The sequence below is a fragment of the Colossoma macropomum genome, unplaced genomic scaffold, assembly GCF_904425465.1.
Source record: "Colossoma macropomum unplaced genomic scaffold, Colossoma_macropomum, whole genome shotgun sequence".
In the NCBI taxonomy this organism is placed as follows: Eukaryota; Metazoa; Chordata; class Actinopteri; order Characiformes; family Serrasalmidae; genus Colossoma; species Colossoma macropomum.
In genome coordinates, this window is record NW_023494798.1 from 35,377,125 (window position 1) to 35,395,719 (window position 18,595).

The following is an 18,595-nucleotide window of genomic DNA, read 5'->3' on the forward strand; positions in this document are numbered from 1 at the left end:
TGTGTGTGTGTGTGTGTGTTTATTTATTTTATTACATTTTCCCCCATTTATTTATTTGTTTATTTATTCATATTCTTATTCTTGTTTCAGTTATGATTATTTTATTATTTCAGATATTTTAATTTAATAAAGTTTTATTTATGTTCTTTTGATTTTATTAACTTTAACATTTTAGTTGTTTTATATTTTCTGGTTTTTTATGCATTCTATTATTAATGTTTCATTTTTTTATACTTACCTGATTGGAGTCGTTTTTATTATTAAATTTACCTAGATTATTTGATATGTTTTTACACATATTATCAATCCCTTTTTCCTGTATCAACTCAGCAACACTGTAAATGAGGGTCCCCCTCAATGTTCTCTGAGCTTAAATAAAGGTTGATTGATTGAATATAGTAAGTCATTAAAAACCAACAAAGAAAACATGACCATTTATATTAAAAACACTCTGAAAAGCCAGGTGTCCCCAAACTTCTGACTGGTAGGTTATTATTATTTGTGCAATATTACTCACACCTGCTGTGACAGAGTTGGCTTGTGTTCTTCAGATGTTGATGAGTGTGATGACCCGCTCCGCTGCCCTGGTCAGGAGTGTGTGAACTCTCAGGGTTCGTATAAGTGTGTCCCCTGCAGAACTGGCTTTGGCCTGCTCAACGGACAGTGCACAGGTAATGCTGCACCACTCAGGTTCACTCATTCAGTCCAGCTTTCATTCATTAATTCATTCAAACCCAGAAAATAGCGTTTGTTCAGCAGAGTTGATCACTGTAATGATCTTCTTACTGGAGAAAACAGTCCATCCTCTAGAACCCGTACAGAACGCAGCAGCACAGATCCTCACAGCACCAACACAGAGAGCTCATATCCCCCCGTTACACACTGCACTGACCGCCTGGATCTGTTAGAGAGAGTTTAAAGCTCTGCTGCTGGTTTTTAAAGCTCTAAATGACCTTAAAGCTCCTGAATGTCTGTTTATGATCTCAGATCTGCAGATTCTGACCTTCTGAACTCCTTCAGTAAAACACAGAAAACGTGGAGAGACTCTTTCAGTTATTCTGCTTCTAAACTGTGGAGCTCAGTTCAGCTTTTATTAGACAGTCGAGCTCAGAGCTCACTTTTAATAAACATCTGAAAACGCAGCTGTCGTGTGTGTAGTGAGCACGGCGGCTGGATATAGGTGTGAGCAGACTTTAATAAACAAAGCAAACTATCAAAAATACAAAGTACAAAGTAACAAACTACGAGGTCTAAACAAAACATGAGGTGGACATGCAAACACTACATGTCAAAGTGACAAGTAGACTAGACAACAATGGACTGAAACAAAGGGCTAAATATACCCACAAACAATAGGGAACACCTGGGAGAGGGAGGAGGCAGGGAATACAAACAGGTGAGGATCCTAATAGAGAAGGCGGGAAAAGGCCGGAGAACAAGAACCAAAACGAAACACAAGCACATGGCTACAACACAGGGGAAGAAACAGATGAAGACAGAGGAAACCGTGACAGTTAACTCAGCACTTCATTAAAACTGCTGCTGGAGTGTTTGAACACCTCAGTGTCGCTGCTGGACTGAGAATAGTCCACCAACCAAAAATATCCAGCCAACAGCGTCCTGTGGGCAGCGTCCTGTGACCACTGATGAAGGGCTAGAGGATGACCAACACAAACTGTTCAGCAGCAGATGAGCTATCGTCTCTGACTTTACATCTACAAGGTGGACCGACAAGGTAGGGTATCTAATAGAGTGGACAGTGAGTGGACACAGTGTTTAAAAACTCCAGCAGCACTGCTGTGTCTGATCCACTCGTACCAGCACAACACACACTAACACACCACCACCACATCAGTGTTACTGCAGTGCTGAGAATGATCCACCACCCAAATAGTACCTGCTCTGTGAGGGTCCATGGGGGTCCTGACCACTGAAGAACAGGGTAAAAGGGGGCTAACAAAGTATCAGAGAAACAGATGGACTACAGTCTGTAACTGTAGAACTACAAAGTGCACCTATATAGTAAGTGGAGCTGATAAAATGGACAATGAGCGTAGAAACGAGGAGGTGGTCAGAATGTTATGCCTGATCGGTGTGTGTATATATATATTGTGGTCTGGTTACACAAAGTTAGGTTAGTTCATCATTTATTCAGCACGTCTGCTTGTGTTCTCTCTCAGATATTGATGAGTGTCGTCAGAGTCCCTCGCTCTGCTCCAACGGACGCTGTGAGAACACAGCCGGCAGCTACAGGTGTGTGTGTCGTCTGGGATACAGGATGCAGGGCAACGCCTGCACAGGTGAGATGCTGCTGTGTCCTGATAGTGATGCTTTCTAAGGTGAAATAAGACTTTGTGACAGAAGTCTGTAAGATCTGTAAGATTTAAGCTGAATCGCATCGTCAGCATGACGTCACTGTGATACGCACTGAGTTACGAGGTCAGTCGTCATAGCGTCACCCATAAAACTGTCACAACAACAACGTTGACAAAAGCAGCCTTTATAACAGATCGGAATAAGCCTTTATAAATGTTTATGTAGGTTTAGGTCCGTTGTCTTGAAGGGCTTATGCAGCCTTATGAACAGTAAAGTGTTATCAAAAATTATGATGTACACTCTTAAAGTTCTTCGAGGGTTCTTTAGCACTCAAAGAACCCTCAAAGAATCGCACTGTTCTATTGTTACGATGTCTCACGTGACAATAGCAGAACCATTTTCAGAAAGGTGCTACATAGAACCATATACAACACATTCTCCATCAATCTGAGGAACCTTTAATCATGGAAAGGGTTCTTTGAGTGTTCATGGTACTATATAGACCCATTTTCTTTACTAAAGAACCCTTGAAGAACCATTTTTTTAAGTGTGTAGGAGTGTGAATCTCGAGGTGTCCAGAGATCCCCACCACTAACGTCTCCATCACTGTGTTCCTCAGTGGCTCCTTCACTGTATGTGTGTGTTTCAGATGTGAATGAGTGTGAGGACCCTCTGCAGTGTCCTGGTCAGGAGTGTGTGAACGCTCAGGGTTCCTACAGGTGTGTTTCCTGCAGACCTGGCTTTGCAGTGGTCAGCGGAAGATGCGCAGGTAATAAACTCAGGACATTCTAGTATTCAGAATGTTCTGCGTTCATTCATCAGGCTGACGCAGTTACAGGTTCATTCACCGTTCTGATTCAATATTGTACTAAATGGTCAATATTGTTCTAAAACACTGCATAATCTTAAACTTTCATTAGTGATTTTATAATAGTAGCTGCTTTTCTAACAGCCTGAAGGTCTTTACACACCAAGCACAATGTACAACCCCATTCCCAAAAAAGTTGGGATGCTGTGCAAAATGTAAATAAAAACATAATGCAATGATGTGCAAATCATTTAAACCCTATATTTCATTGAAAATAGTACAAAGACAACACATTAAATGTTGAAACTGAGAAATTTTATTGTTTTTTTGAAAAATATTTGCCCATTCTGAATTTGATGCCAGCAACATGTTCCAAAAAAGTTGGGACGGGGGCAACAAAAGGCTGGTAAAGTTGAATAACGCCAAAAAAAAACACCTGGTGTTTGACAACAGGTCAGTAACATGATTGGGTATAAAAGATCATCCCAGAGGGTACAGATGAGGAGGGGTTCACCACTCTGTGAAAGACTGCACGATCAAATAGTGCAACAATTCAAGAATAACGTTTCTCAACATAAAATAGCAAAGAACTTCTGCTTTTCATCATCTAGAGTACATAATATCTTGTGCACCAGACAGCGAAAATGGTACAGCATCATTTTATTCGTCCTCTGCTCAATTTCTACCAACTTTCGCAGATGAAATGTGCATGTCTGCAGATGCTTACGCATAAACATTTATGAAGTGTATAAACTGGGACTAATTCCACCAGGATCAGCGCTATGGAGAAATATTAATTTCTGTGGAAATGCAGTAAAATGAATAAAATGCAGATATTTTAGTGCAGTAACCTAAACACTCTGCTCTTCTGGAGTTCAACAAACACATCAGTATCAGTCTGAAATATCAACATAATCTAAACGTCTGTCTGATGTTATGTATTTATATATTTTATATATATTAGGCAAATATCTACTGATACTGACATGATTTTGATGTCATAGTGCATCCCTGCACTCTTAACATAGATGGAGCTTCAAGGGTTCTTTAGTAAAGAAAATGGTTCTTTGTAGAAACATGAATACTCAGTGAACCATTTGCAAACTTGAATTTGAAATGGTTCTTCAGATTGATGTAGAATGCGTTGCATATGGTTCTATGGTTCTAAATAGCACCGGAAAGGGGTTTTGGTTCCGGTTCTGATCTGTGTTGCTGCACTGATTCCTCTCTCAGATGTTGATGAGTGTCGTCAGGACCCTGCTCCTTGCGCTAACGGCCGCTGTGAAAACACTCTGGGCAGCTACAGGTGTGTGTGCAGAACTGGCTACAGGCTTCAGGGCAACACCTGTACAGGTAACAATCACCATCAGTCTCAGACAATCACAGCTACCATCTGATTCTCTCCTGTGTGCCTTTATGTGGCTGTTTGTTCCAATTTTTGTATATGTGTGCGTCTCAGATGTGAATGAGTGTGAGGACCCTCGGCTGTGTCCTGGTCAGGAGTGTGTAAACACACCTGGTTCATACAGGTGTGCGTCCTGCAGATCTGGATACACCTTACGGAATGGACAGTGCACAGGTAAACAGAGCCAGCACACAACATACATCTCCTCTCTAAATTTGCAACATACAGTGAGAAACTGTAGAACAGACTCAGTTTATATCACAATACCTACATTTAGAGTCGGTTATTCATTCAGCCTAATGAGAAACTGTAGAACAGACTCAGTTTATATCACAATACCTACATTTAGAGTCAGTTATTCATTCAGCCTAATGAGAAACTGTAGAACAGACTCAGTTTATATCACAATACCTACATTTAGAGTCAGTTATTCATTCAGCCTAATGAGAAACTGTAAGACAGACTCAAATCAGATTGGATTCGTGTGTCCAGACATCACCAGTCTATCTGCATGGGTTGACGTAGGCGTCAGTAACTACGTAGCTACGCTGGTGATGAGGATTTCTAACATGGATGCAGGAGTGATGGAGGAGCATCATCTCTCCCTCCAAACTCTTCAGAATTCTTTTCATAATCATGAATCTTTGGAGCTCTTCTTGAATCCCAGCACTTCATCACTCTGGATTTGACATCGTCGTTGTTTGTCGTGTTGCGAGTGACGTTGGAGACACTTTGAAATCCAATCTGAGCGGCCAGTGCGTCCAATCTGAGACACATCTGTACAAATCTGATTGGAGTCGCATTTTAAACCACCTTCAAGTGTTCGCAATTCAAAATTCAAAATGTCCAGACTATCAAAAATGAATCTGAATTAAATCTGGATATGGCAAAAAATTTGGCCTGGCAGCCTGAACATGGCCTTATAACCGTGAGTTCTATATAGATGGTTGATGTTCTATATAGAACCAAAAAAGATTCTGCTACAAGCTTGCAAACAAGCTTGGTTCTGTTGCCCTATTATAAGTAATGTGTGTGGAACATGTCCTCGCTGGTGTTGGTGATGGGCTGTTGTTTATGGTGTTAGATGTGGACGAGTGTGTTCAGAGCCCCTCTCTCTGCTCTAACGGCCGCTGTGAGAACACGCCAGGCAGCTACAGGTGTGTGTGCCGACCTGGATTCAGACTGGAGGGGAACACCTGCGCAGGTAAACACCACATGTCGTCATAGCTGTGGCATCAGCACTGTCACGTCCTATGCTAAGGCCTCTGTTATTATTGAAGCAATAGTACAGTAAAAAATCTAATTTAGTTTCCCCACAAAAAGAAAGCAATCAGCCAAGACACAAGGCTAACGTAGCTACCGAATAAAAGTGGACAAAGGTGTGGTCAAAATTCAAGATGGCTACTACTGTTTTTAGCTATTCGAAGTGCTTTTAGGTGGTCCAGCCTAGAAGAGGCATTTTTGCTCAATGGCTGACCGACTAACCGCTTTATTGAAACGCATATGCGTGAGGGGGACAGCTACTGTAATGCAGCGTAAGTTAGCCTGCCACACACCTTTCGTCCAATAGAAGAAGACTCGGGCGCTGGCTCTTAATGCTACACAGTAGAGGTCTGCAGTCCCACGGATTCCCGCTGGACCCGCCTGATATCTTGCAGCGCAGGACTCATTTTCAGTGTTGTGCGGGAAATCAGCCTCTGCAGGTGGGAGCGGGACAAAGCAAGCAAGCAAAGTTTATTTATATAGCGCTTTTTACAACAGGTGTTGTCACAAAGCAGCTTTACAGAAAAATCAGCATTGCAGAAAGAAAAAGAAAAATCCGGGTCCCCATGAGCCCAACAAAAGCACATATGAAGAAAAATCCTGCAAATTCATGAACAGCCTAAACAAAGTAGAACAATCAGTAAATCATTTACATAAACAATATAAAATGATAACAGTAAAACAGTTCAAATGAATTAAGTCATTCTAAAGAGCTGCAAAGCAGCCGATCACATGAACAACACGCAGATTCTCATAGCTCGGAGCTATCAGTCTGACGGCCACAGCTGCCCAGCAAAACACCAAAAATACCGCTCTGTAGTTTAATCCCTGCTCTGTGTTTACTGGGAATAAGTGGTGTTTGAAGTTACTCACAGTGAGCCTGATAACATGACTGCTGTGTTATTTTAGCACTGAAAATTAGTCCCGTGACACAAGATACTGTCCCGCAGGTCCAGAGGGAATCCTACGAAGTGCAGACCCCTATATTGCTGCACTTAAATTGGCTTAACTGTAAAAATACACTCACTGCTACAGGCTTTATAATAGTAATACTGAACCTACAAGTGTGGGGTTTGAAGTGAGTCGTGCACTGAAACCTGTGTCCCCCTCGGTTTTATCATCATTTACCATAATTTCCATATGACAAAGCATGCGGCCTGGTGGGCCAGCAAAACTAGACCTGTCTAGTCTTCATCTATAAACAAAGCAAACTTCAGACACGACGTCTCGGCTGACTGATTACATCTGGGGCAACTTGTGTACGTCTGATTTTTTACCAAGCTGTGGCTTTAAAGTGTGTTTTGTAAATGAAACAACACTGAGACTCTTTTCTCTCCTGTGTTTAGATGTGGATGAGTGTGAGAACGAGCTTCAGTGTCCGGGCCAGGCGTGTGTGAACTCGGTCGGCTCTTTCAACTGCGTGTCCTGCAAGCCGGGCTTTGAATTTGTGAACGGCCAGTGCAAAGGTGACAACGTGATTGAGTTACCACTCACCTCTGTTCTTTTACTGGTGGTAAAAGTCACCATTAGAGCCCTTTAATCCTGGTCGAGTCACATGTCTTGAGGATCAGGGGCCATATTACAGAAACCGTCTATATTTTTGTCTTAAGATCTGACCAGATAAGATTTTTCACAAATTCATATTACAGAAGCAAATCTGATCTTAATTCAGGACTCTTATCTTACAGCGTCTTATCTCCAGTTAGGAAATCGTAACCTACTCGATCAAAGTCGACAATCAACTGTCATGTCTGTAACCTAGCAACCGACCATAAACACACACAGCTGAAACATAAACAGGCAATCAAAATAATCAAGTTAGTTAGTCAGACAGCTACTATTACTGATGCCGAAAGGTCAAACTAAACTAAAGAGTGATAAACTGTAAGTTGTGAATACTGTGAGAGCGCCCCCTGCTGTTTATCAGTGTCGCCACTCCCCAGTTTCAGTCTCCATTTCCCAAACGCTTTAGCCGAGCGCGCTAACGTTACTCCTCCTAATAAACAGACACACGTTCAGCTCCATCTCCTCATTATTCACCACCATCACTGTAATATTTCATCATCAACATTAACACACGAAGGTGATCAGAGGGGCGGTGGAGATCGAGTCTGCAGCGTCTGAGATCTTTAAAACGCAGAGTTAGAAAAGAAAATCATCTCACAGTGAAAGCAGCGTTTTACAGTAGAAATAAATGGAGCTCATTATGCTGGTAGTGAACTATGCTGCTGACACAGCTGCCTAAAAACCATAGAAACGGACCTTAAACAGAAGTGAGGACCCTGTTGGGGTTCATCCTAAAGTTAGGACAGGATTTAGGAGGTTTAGTCTAGTTAGGATGTTTGTGTGATGCTGTTTTCTTATCTGGAGTTCATGATGAGATTATGAAGGTAGGAACTGTTATTCTGGAATAGCTACTGTCAAAATTCAGTCCGTACTGAAATAGTCGTGGAGACTAAACAGATCAGATTTCAGAGTCAGGATGTTTCTGTAATACAGCCTCTGGATTTTACCTGGATTGGGATTATTCACATTAAACTTGACATGATAGTATCGTGAATCGTAGATTGATTTCAAGTCAGGGGATTTAAATGTCAGAAAACGTGCTGTCTGTTCTAAAGGAATATATAAAGAACCATTTATCTTGTAATCTTTGATTTCTTTTTGCGGGTTTTCTTTTAATGTGTACTCCATGTTTTTTTCCATCTAAATACGTTGTCTGGCTTCAGAACATTCTGTAGCAGCACAGCTGCCGTTTGTTTTCAGTTTTTTTAGAGTCATGCTTTTTAAACAGATAAAGTCTTCCATGTATGCGAGACAACAGTTATATCAAAGTTAACAAAAACACAGCTTATTATTATTATATCATATTATATCTTCTTTTATATAACAGTTAGTTCCGGCCATGCAAGCTATTTCACCATAACATCACGTGTTTTTCACAAACACTGTATCACTCCGCTGAGACGCTGTTGCTAAGTGACGACTTTGCCAGCTGTAGGAGACGCTCAAGCCATCTGAACGATTTTACTTTTTACTTTGGCACAAACAGAAAATGGACACTTTTAAGATCACATTTGACCGACAGTTCATCCCAGCCAGTGTTAATTATGAAGGACTGTAACTCGTCTGTGTCGCGTCTGTCTCACGACGCGACTAACCTCAGTCCTCGGTTTCAGCCTAGAATGCAAATAAATAAATTCCTCTTACGCCAGAACGTTTGGTCAGTCTGTCAATCTCACGCCAAACAAACGTTGAAAGGTAACACTTTACTGTAGGGTGCTGTTCATAAGGCTACATGACACCTACATAACGTTGTCATTACAACTGACATAACCCTACATAACTGTTAATAAATGCTTATTACAACAGGCATCATCTATCATAAAGACTTTGATCAAAATTGGCAAATGTAAACTTTATAGCGAATGACGCTTATTGGAACAAGCATTTATAAACAGTTATGTAGGGTTATGTCAGTTGTCATGACAAGCATATGTAGGTATCATGTTGCCTTATGAACAGCACCCTACAGTAAAGTGTTACCCCTTGAAAGTTTGCAGCCTCCTGTGATAAAACTTTGTAATGTTTCTCTACCTTGTAAGTCGCCACGGTTCTTTCTCTTCTGACGTTCTTTTTGAATTGAATTCAATTCAGAACCATTAGCCAACTGTGTTTTGCACACAGAGGAATTAGTCCTCAGCATTTAACCCATCCGTGCAATGAAACACCCACATACATTCACACTAGTTAACACACACACTAGGGGGCAGTAAGCGGTGGGCAGCCCTATCCCCAGTGCCCGGGCAGCAGTTGGGGGTTAGGTGCTCAAGGGCACTTCAGTCACGTACTGTCAGCTCAGGGGATCGAACCAGTGACCTTCCGGTCACAAGGCTTGTTCCCTAACCTCCAGCCCACGACTTTCTTTGCCGGTGTTGTGCCGAATACCGACTCCCTCATCACACGGTGTGTCTGTGTTTTCAGACGTGGACGAGTGCAGTCAGACTCCTCCTCGCTGCGCTAACGGCCGTTGTGAAAACACTCCCGGCAGCTACAGGTGCGTCTGTCGACCAGGATTTAGGCTGCAGGGGAACACCTGCACAGGTGAGAACAGCTTTAAATAAATGACTGTCAATAAACAAGGTAATCACTATTACATCAGTTACATTGAGGGGCTGGTCAATATAAACCATTTACAACTGAAAATTCTGATAAAAGTCTAAATTGGTTATAGCTAATGTTTATTTTTATTATTCATTCTCTTTATTTTGCTTTTTGTGTTACATTATCATCAAAGGTTTGCCAGTTTAGCCCAGGGGTGTCAGGCTCAACCACTAAAAGGGCCATATTAAAAAATCTTAGCGAATCTGTGGCCCAGCTGTGTTTTTATTTAATTTTTAATTAACATTTTGCCACGACCCCAACTGGCCACTGTTTATTCAAAATATGCCAAAACAGCAGCATCAAAATAGGCACTGAATACTTGGAACGATTCAAAAATAATTTTAAACAAAAAAATTTGTTTTAGGTAGGTTTTTTTTTAAACGGCCTATTTGCTTAAACTAGACACCGGGAACCGTACTACAGAAACTTCTTAGGTCTGAGATCTGCTTTGCTGTCATGGTAACTTCAGTTAAGACTGAAGTTAGAACAGAAGTCATTACAGAGCAACAGTTCTTAAGTTTATAATCTCATCATATTTCCAGATAAGAAAACGGTTTTACAGAAACATCCTAAGTTTCCAAAACATCCTAAATATTTTCTTAACTTTAAGATAAACTCCAGAGCGTCTTAACGTCTGTTTAACCGTCTGTTTCTATTGGTTTATGCAGTGATGGGCAGCACAGTTCACTATAACCAGCATGATGACGCCACATTTATCTACACTGAAAACGGAGCTTTGAGTTGCGAGTTTTTTTTCCTTTCTAACAGTGTTTAAAGATCTCAGACGCTGCAGACTCGATCTCCACCGCCCCTCTGATCACCTTCGTGTGTTAATGTTGATGATGAAATATTACAGTGATGGTGGTGAATAATGAGGAGACGGAGCTGAACGTGTGTCTGTTTATTAGGAGGAGTAACGTTAGCGCGCTCGGCTAAAGCTTTTGGGAAATGGAGACTGAAACTGGGGAGCGGCGATGCTCAAACAGCAGGGGGCGCTCTCATAGTATTCACAACTTAGAGTTTATCACTCTTTAGTTTTATTTGGCTGTCTGACTAACTTGATTACTTGTTTACGTTTCAGCTGTGCGTGTATGGTTGGTTGCTATGGTTGTCGACTTCAATTGATTTCCTATCTTGAGATAAGAAAAGATGCTGTAAAATAAGATAAGATTCTTAAATTAAGGTCAGATTTGATTCTGTAATATGAATTTGTGAAAATCTTATCTTGACCTGTCAGATCTTAAGTTAAGACAAAAAGATAAGGATTTTCTGTAATGCGGCCCCAGGATCTTTTCTTTGTGTAACCGCTGACCCATAGATTGTTGTTGGAGGTCAGAACACACACTATGTTGCAGTGCATGCTGGGGACTGTAGTGAATCTCAGGGTGAAATGGGGTAATAAGAGTAGAAACGTATTAAAATAATTTTCCAGGTCTTTATAATAGAACTGTGTGGGCCTTGTGTTTGACACCTGGGGTCTAGCCTGTATGACTGTACACCTTATTTAGAACCATGAGTTCTATATAGAACCATTTGCATGCTTAAATGGTTCCTTGCATGGTGAAATAGTTCTTCAGATTGATGGAGAATGTGTTATGTATAGTTTTTTATGGAGCCTTTTTGAAATTGGTTCTGTATAGCACCAAAAAGGGTTCTGCTGTTGTTACTATGCCAAGCTTGTATTAATAGCAGAACCCTTTTTGCTGCTATATAGAACCATATATAACACATTCTCCATCAATCTGAAGAACGATTTCCCCATGCAAAGAACCATTTAGGCATGCAAATGGTTCTATATACACATTTAAAAATAATGGTTATTCAAGGGTTCTTAGTAAAGAAAATGGCTCTATAGAGAACCATAAATGCTCAAAGAACCCTTTGCATGAGGGTTTTTTACATAGTGAAAGGGTTCTTCAGATTGATGGAGATTATGTTATGAATAGTTCTGTATAGAACCTTTTTAAAAATGGTTCTATGTAGCACGAAAAAAGGGTTCTGCTATTGTTACAATATTAACCTTGTATCAATAGAAGAACCCTTTTTGGTGCTGTACAACACATTCTCCATCAATGTGAAGAACCATTTCACTATGCAAAGAACCATTTAAGCATGCGAATGTCCTATGTGGGAATTATGGTTCTAAATAGAACTTGTTTCCTTTATTAAAGAACCCCTGAAGAACCATCTTTTTAAGAGCGCGTTTGAACCCTTTCCTCTTTTCGTGCAGACGTTGATGAGTGTTTGGGCAGTCTGCAGTGTCCCGGTCAGCAGTGCGTGAACTCGATGGGTTCTTATGAGTGTGTGCGCTGCAGAGACGGATACAGTCTGCAGAACGGACAGTGCGCAGGTATCCACACCTACACCTCGGAACAAACGTACATTAGCATACGCTCTTAAAAAGATGGTTCTTCAAGGGTTCTTTAGTAAAAAAAAAGGTTCTACGTAGAACCATGAACACTCAAACAACCCTTTGCTTGCTTAAATGGTTCTTTGCATGGTGAAATGGTTCTTCAGATTATTGGAGAATGTGATATACATGGTTCTGTCTATAACTTTTTTAGGAAAGGGTTCTTCTATTGTATAGAGGCTTTACTTCATAACAATAGCAGAACCCTTTTGGTGCTATATAGAACCCTAACAGTGGCTCTACATAGAACTATGAGGGCTCAAAGAATCATTGTGTACTCAGAGGGTTCTTTACATGATGAAATGGTTCTTCAGATTGATGGAGAATGTGTTGTACATGGTTCTATATAGAACCTCTTTAAGAAAGTGTTCTTCTATTGTATACAAGCTTGACAGTGTAACAATAGCAAAACCCTTTTGGTGCTGTATGGAATCCTGACAGTGGCTTTACATAGAACCATGAGCACTCAAAGAACCATTGCGTACTCAGAGGGATCTCTGCATGGTGAAATGGTTCTAGATCGAGTGTCCAGTTCTGCAGGGCTGAGGTGGCGACTCTACACGCTGAACCGTGCTGAATTAAAGCCATAAGACGAGACGCCGTACATTACTGTGATTTCACCGCGGGGTGTCGGTGTTCTAAGACACAACGCAAAGCAGCGTTCCTTTTACAGTGCGGTATCGTTGCCAAGCAACTGCCGAATGAGGAGAGGAGCGTGCGGCCGCCTGTCACTCTACGGTCATTTAATGAACTGTTTAATTGTTTGTCGTATAACGATGAACATGTGACAAAGGTCAAAAACCCTCACTTTATAAGACCTTTATAAGCTCACCAATTTCCACCGTCAGTCTAATTTAGCGCCGAGCTAACGGCCCTCATTACTCACAGAGTCGAGGCAGGTCACCATCCCTCCATCCTTTACTCTCTCTCTCTCTTTTCTCTTTTCCTCTTTCTCTCTTTCTCGCCACTCTCTCTCCTTCCTTTCTTTTTCTCTCCCTCCTTTCTTTTCCTCTCCTCTCTCGTCCTCCTTCCTTTTTTCCCTCTCCTTCCTTTTTCTCTCTGCTCTCTCCCTCCTTCCTTTTTTCCCTCTCTCCTTTCTCTCTCTCTTCTTCCATTCTCTTTCTCTCCGCTCTCTCTCCTTCTTCTTTTTTCTCTCTCTCTTTCTCTCCACTCTCTCTCCTTTCTTTCTTTTTCTCTCTCTCTTTCTCCCTCCTTCCTTCTTCTCTCTCCTTTCTTTTTCTCCCCACTGTCACTGTCTTTGTCTCTTTCTCGTTCTTTTTCTTTCTATTTTCTCTCACTCTTTTCTTTTCGCTCTCCTTCATTTTTTTCTCTCCCTCCTTTCTTTTTCTCTCTGCTCTCTCCATCCTTCCTTCTTTCCACTCTCTCTCCTTCTTCTTTTGTCTCTCTCTTACTCTTCACTCTCTCTTTCCTTTCTTTTTCTCTCCACTTTCTCCCTCCTTCCTTTTTCTTTCTCATTCTTTTTCTTTCTACTTTCTCTTCCTCTTTTCTTTTCTCTCTCCTTCCATTAGTTTTCTCTCCACTCTCTCTCCTTCCTGTCTTTTTCTCTCCCTCCTTTCTTTTCCTCTCCTCTCTCGTCCTCCTTTCTTTTTCCCCCTCCTTCCTTTTTCTCTCTGCTCAATCCCTCCTTCCTTTTTTCCCTCTCTGCTTTCTTTTTCTCTCTTTTCTTCCATTCTCTTTCTCTCCACTCTCTCTCCTTCTTCTTTTATCTGTCTCTTTACTCTCCACTCTCTCTTTCCTTTCTTTTTCTCTCCTCTCTCTCCCTCCTTCCTTTTTCTCTATCCTTCCTTTTTCTCCCCACTGTCACTGTCTTTGTCTCTTTCTCATTCTTTTTCTTTCTACTTTCTTTCCCATTTCTTTTCTCTCTCCTTCCATTCATTTTCTCTCCACTCTCTCCTTCCTTCCTTTCTCTCTCCCTCCTTTCTTTTTCTCTCCGCTCTCTCCCTCCTTTCTTTTTCTCTCTCCCTCCTTTCCTTTCCTCTCTCCATCTCTCTCCATTCTTTTTATCTTTCTCTTTTTTGTCTTTCCAATCTCTCCTTTCTTTTCTTTCTCCATTCTTTTCCCCTCCACTCTCTCTCCCACCTTCCCTTTTCTCTCCTTCACTCTCTCTCTTGTTTTCTGCTCTACTCTCCCTCTGTTCCTCTTTCTCTCCTCCTGTCTGTCCAGCTGCAGTGTGGTGGTCAGCAGGTCAGCAGATGCTGTGATCAGATTCGACTGTCAGACAGATATTTGGCTGCAGTTAGTTTCTTTCTCCTGAGGTCAGAAAACTTCGGCACATCTGTTTTTTAAAGCGTCCTTCTGCTGGACAGTGTTTCAGAATGACCTGATTCGTAATAGCCCTGAGAGAACTGACCACAGTTAACCCTTATAATAAGCCGTGGAATCGAACCCAGACCCTTCTCGCTGTGAGGGGACAGTGCTGGTGACAGAGTTAGTCAAACCTAACATTTCAATTTGATGATATAGTTTAATAGATAATTACATTACGGTTATAGATTAACTGGTTTTGACTGATGGGTTAATCCTCAGTGTGAATGTGGTCATCCTGCTAGCTCAGGTCCTCACTCAGCAGCAGGAGGAGCGTGAGCTTGCCCTTAAGCCAGGCAGACACTGTGCAATTTTAGAAATCTTGTTCTTTGGTGACTCACACTGTACGTTTGAATCACCCATCATTTACGAACATAGTTTGCGATTTATATACTCTCACTGTACGAAAACACTCGGTCTGACTGACCCGACGCGACATCGGTGCTCATACTGCACGTGAAACGCAGCCCCTACAGACGATCTGTCTGCAATAAAGCTGTTTCATTCAAAACAACACGCTGTGCCTCCAAGTCCTGATCAAAACACTCAGTCTCAGACGGCTCCCTGCTCCCTACATAGTGCACCACATATTACAACAGTGGCTCCTGCACCATAAAGTGCACCACATGTATAATAAATAGCCTTCTGAGATTCAGCCATGTGTGTACAGCTCCATACTGGACTAACAGGGCACTATTTTGGTGTAGAAGGCAGATTCAGCCACTGACAAACCGCTACAACAGCTTTGCTAACTTGTGCCACACTGTGGATTTAAGCTAAAGAGCAGGCGGCTCTACAAAGACAAAAACACTGTATTTATTTATACTCCGCAATTCAACTCAGTCAGACGGAGTTAAGTCGTCATACATGGATGCTGGTGCCACGAGTGTGGGCTTCATTGTCTCCGTGTTGGAGCGGTGGGTGTGACTGTGTGGTTTTGTGTGTGACCTTGTGAAATTGGTTTGTGAGACAAGCGACCAAAATTTCTGACGTCAGAAATCCATCCGATCGTCCGACTGCTCAATCAGAGCTCGTTAGGGCAGTTAATCGAGCATCGTTTTTCCTCTCACACTGCACAGCCAGTGATGGCCGATGAAGCTGAAATTCGGCCCAGTCATGAAATTCAGTCGGCACCAAGCAAATCGGGCTTAAAACCGGGCTAAAATCACACAGTCTGTAGCCAACCGCGAGGCCAGGCGGCTAACTGAAACACAAAGAAAAGCACATAAGGGAAGGCTGGGTGGAATGAAGTGAGTAAAACAAGGGAAAGAAACCCAGCATGCAAACAGATAGAGCCAGTTTTATCCAATTAGACTGTGTTAACCAAACAAACAGGTCACTGTATTTCATTTAAACAGCAGCTCACTTAGTTTCCCTCAGTTCCACACATTTGTGGAGAGAGAGAAACGATTAAAACCAACAGCAGGTCAGTTTCAGCTTTTGAATGTGGTGTTTTCAAAGCTGCCAACTCAAAAATGCCATTTGAACATATGAAATCATCAAAAACGTTCCCTTAACTTTAAAAAATTTAGTAATATGTGGGTTTTATGTGCCGTTTTATGTACAGCACACTTCATTTATGTGGGTTAAAACAGAACGTGGGATTACAGGCTGTTCTGATCCTTTTTCCAAGATAGAGCAGTAACTCTTCTGGTCAATAATACACCAATTTCTAAAAAGATCTAGTCTCCTTCTCATGTTAGGATTAGTTGGATATAAACCAGGTGTGAGAAGCTTTGGGTCAGGAGGTTTTTGTATGGACAATATGTCTTGAATACACTCTCTCACAAGTGCACTGCTGAAGGATTTGTTTACCATTTTCCTTTTGATACATACGTCACTGCTGTTTTTCAAACAACCTTTAAGTTCACTGAGAGACCCTCATTTACAGCGTAGCCGAGCCAATACAGAAAACAGGGCCTGAAAGAATCGGTTGTGAAAAATATATCAAATGCTAAAAAAGTAATAATAATCATAGTAAATTTAGTAGTAAAAAAAATTAAAAATCAATAAATCTTTAAAATTGCAACAATATAATAATTAAATAAATATTGTCAAATAAGGATAAAATACGTAAAATTAAAAAGTAATAATCATAATGGTAAATTTGATCGTTAAAAATTTCAATAGAAAATCAATAAACCATTGAATTGCAACAATGTAATAACTTAATAAATGACATCAAATAAGGCTAAAATAAAAAATAATAATAAATTAGTTAATAAAATAAAGGAATATAAGATGTAAAGCAATAATGTGGCAGTAGCTAAGAAGTAAAGGTTGATAAAAAATACATTTAATGATTGATTTAAAAAAATCAATAAACCATCAAATTGCAACAATGTAATAACAATAAATAACATCAAAAAATGATAAAATAAAAAAAGATAGTTAATAACAATAGCAATAACGTGATAAATGAATAAATAATAAATGAATAATATAAAAGTTTAATAATCTTTATAATAGTAAATTTAAAAGTAAAAAATAAAAAAATCAATAAACCATTAAATTGCAACTACATAATAACTTAATAAATAACAGGTTAAGTAAGACTAAATAATAAAACATAATTAATAAAATAAAGGAATATAAGATGTAAAGCAATAACGTGGCAGTAGCTAAGAAGTAAAAGTTGATAGTAAAATAAATAAAAAGAATAATAAAAGTATAACAGTATCTAAAACATATCAAACTCATATTAAAAGTGAACTAAAATCAAATAAACAGTGTCGGGCTGAGTGGAGTGATTACAGACTGAGAGTTTAAATGTTCGTGTGACCCAGCGAGTGAAGCTTTAGAGTTTCCTGTAATAAAGATTTTCCCCGTTCAGTAAAAGCTCTCAGCACCTGAAGGGTGATCGAGTCTGATAAACTGCATTATTTACACTGAGCGTTTCTGTGATGTACGATGGCAAACGGCCGTTTTATAGATAAAAAGCCAATTAATTAAGCTTTTCTGGGATCATAAACATTCGCAGCCTTAGAGGGTTAAAGATAAACTCCGTCAGAATGAACAGCTGGTTGTGGTTCTCCTCTCTCCTTTCAGTCTGAATGAGTGTGAACACATCAGTGCTGAGTGCGTTAATAACCTGCCGTTCTTCCTCTTCTGTTCAGACGTGGACGAGTGTGTGAACTCCCGGATGTGTGGACCTCAGAGCGTGTGTGTGAACACCGATGGCTCGTACAGGTGTGAGTGTACGGCCGGCTATCGCGCAGCAGGACCTGGACGGCTGTGCAGAGGTCAGCATCATGGAATTAAAGGGATTTATGAGGGTCCACCTATCGCTACCTTCACACAGCAGGGAAAAGTGGCCCAAATCTGATTTTCTTACCAAATCCGATTTTTTGGTTGGGCTGTTCACAATATCTTTTACAATCCCCTTTTCCAGAAAAGTCGGGACGCTGTGAAAAATGTAAATAAAAACAAAATGCAATGATGTGCAAATCATTTAAACCCTACATTTAATTGAAAATAGTACAAAGACAACAAATCAAATGTTGAAACTGAGAAATGTTATTGTTTATTGAAATTATGTGCTCGTTTTGATTTTGAGGCCAACAACACGTTCCAAAAAAGTTGGGACGGGGGAACAAAAGACTGGTAAAGTTGTGTAATGCTAAAAAAACACCTGGTGGTTAATTGGCAACAGGTCAGTAACATGATTGGGTATAAAAAAGCATCTCAGAGAGGCGGAGTCTTTCAGAAGTAAATCTGAGGAGGGTTCACTACTCTGTGAAAGACTGCATGATCAAATAGTGCAACAACTCAAGAAAAACGTTTCTCAACATAAAATAGCAAAGAACTTCTGCTTTTCATCATCTACGGTACATAATATCATTAAAAGACTCAGAGAATCTGGAGAAATCTCTGTATGTAAGGGTCAAGGCCAAAAACCAGTATC

General features: G+C 40.6%; 1 protein-coding gene across 1 annotated transcript in view; it reads left to right on the top strand.

The window, feature by feature from the left end:
- LOC118817851 (latent-transforming growth factor beta-binding protein 4-like) overlaps nucleotides 1-18,595 on the top strand; it is a 236,274-nt gene that overhangs the window by 185,057 nt on the left and 32,622 nt on the right. The window contains exons 16-25 of the mRNA XM_036584808.1: nucleotides 552-671; nucleotides 2,181-2,300; nucleotides 2,966-3,085; nucleotides 4,358-4,477; nucleotides 4,584-4,703; nucleotides 5,614-5,733; nucleotides 7,139-7,258; nucleotides 9,777-9,896; nucleotides 12,187-12,306; nucleotides 17,808-17,933. Of these exons, the coding sequence (XP_036440701.1) occupies nucleotides 552-671; nucleotides 2,181-2,300; nucleotides 2,966-3,085; nucleotides 4,358-4,477; nucleotides 4,584-4,703; nucleotides 5,614-5,733; nucleotides 7,139-7,258; nucleotides 9,777-9,896; nucleotides 12,187-12,306; nucleotides 17,808-17,933 (1,206 nt within the window). The remainder of the gene's footprint in view (nucleotides 1-551; nucleotides 672-2,180; nucleotides 2,301-2,965; nucleotides 3,086-4,357; nucleotides 4,478-4,583; nucleotides 4,704-5,613; nucleotides 5,734-7,138; nucleotides 7,259-9,776; nucleotides 9,897-12,186; nucleotides 12,307-17,807; nucleotides 17,934-18,595) is intronic.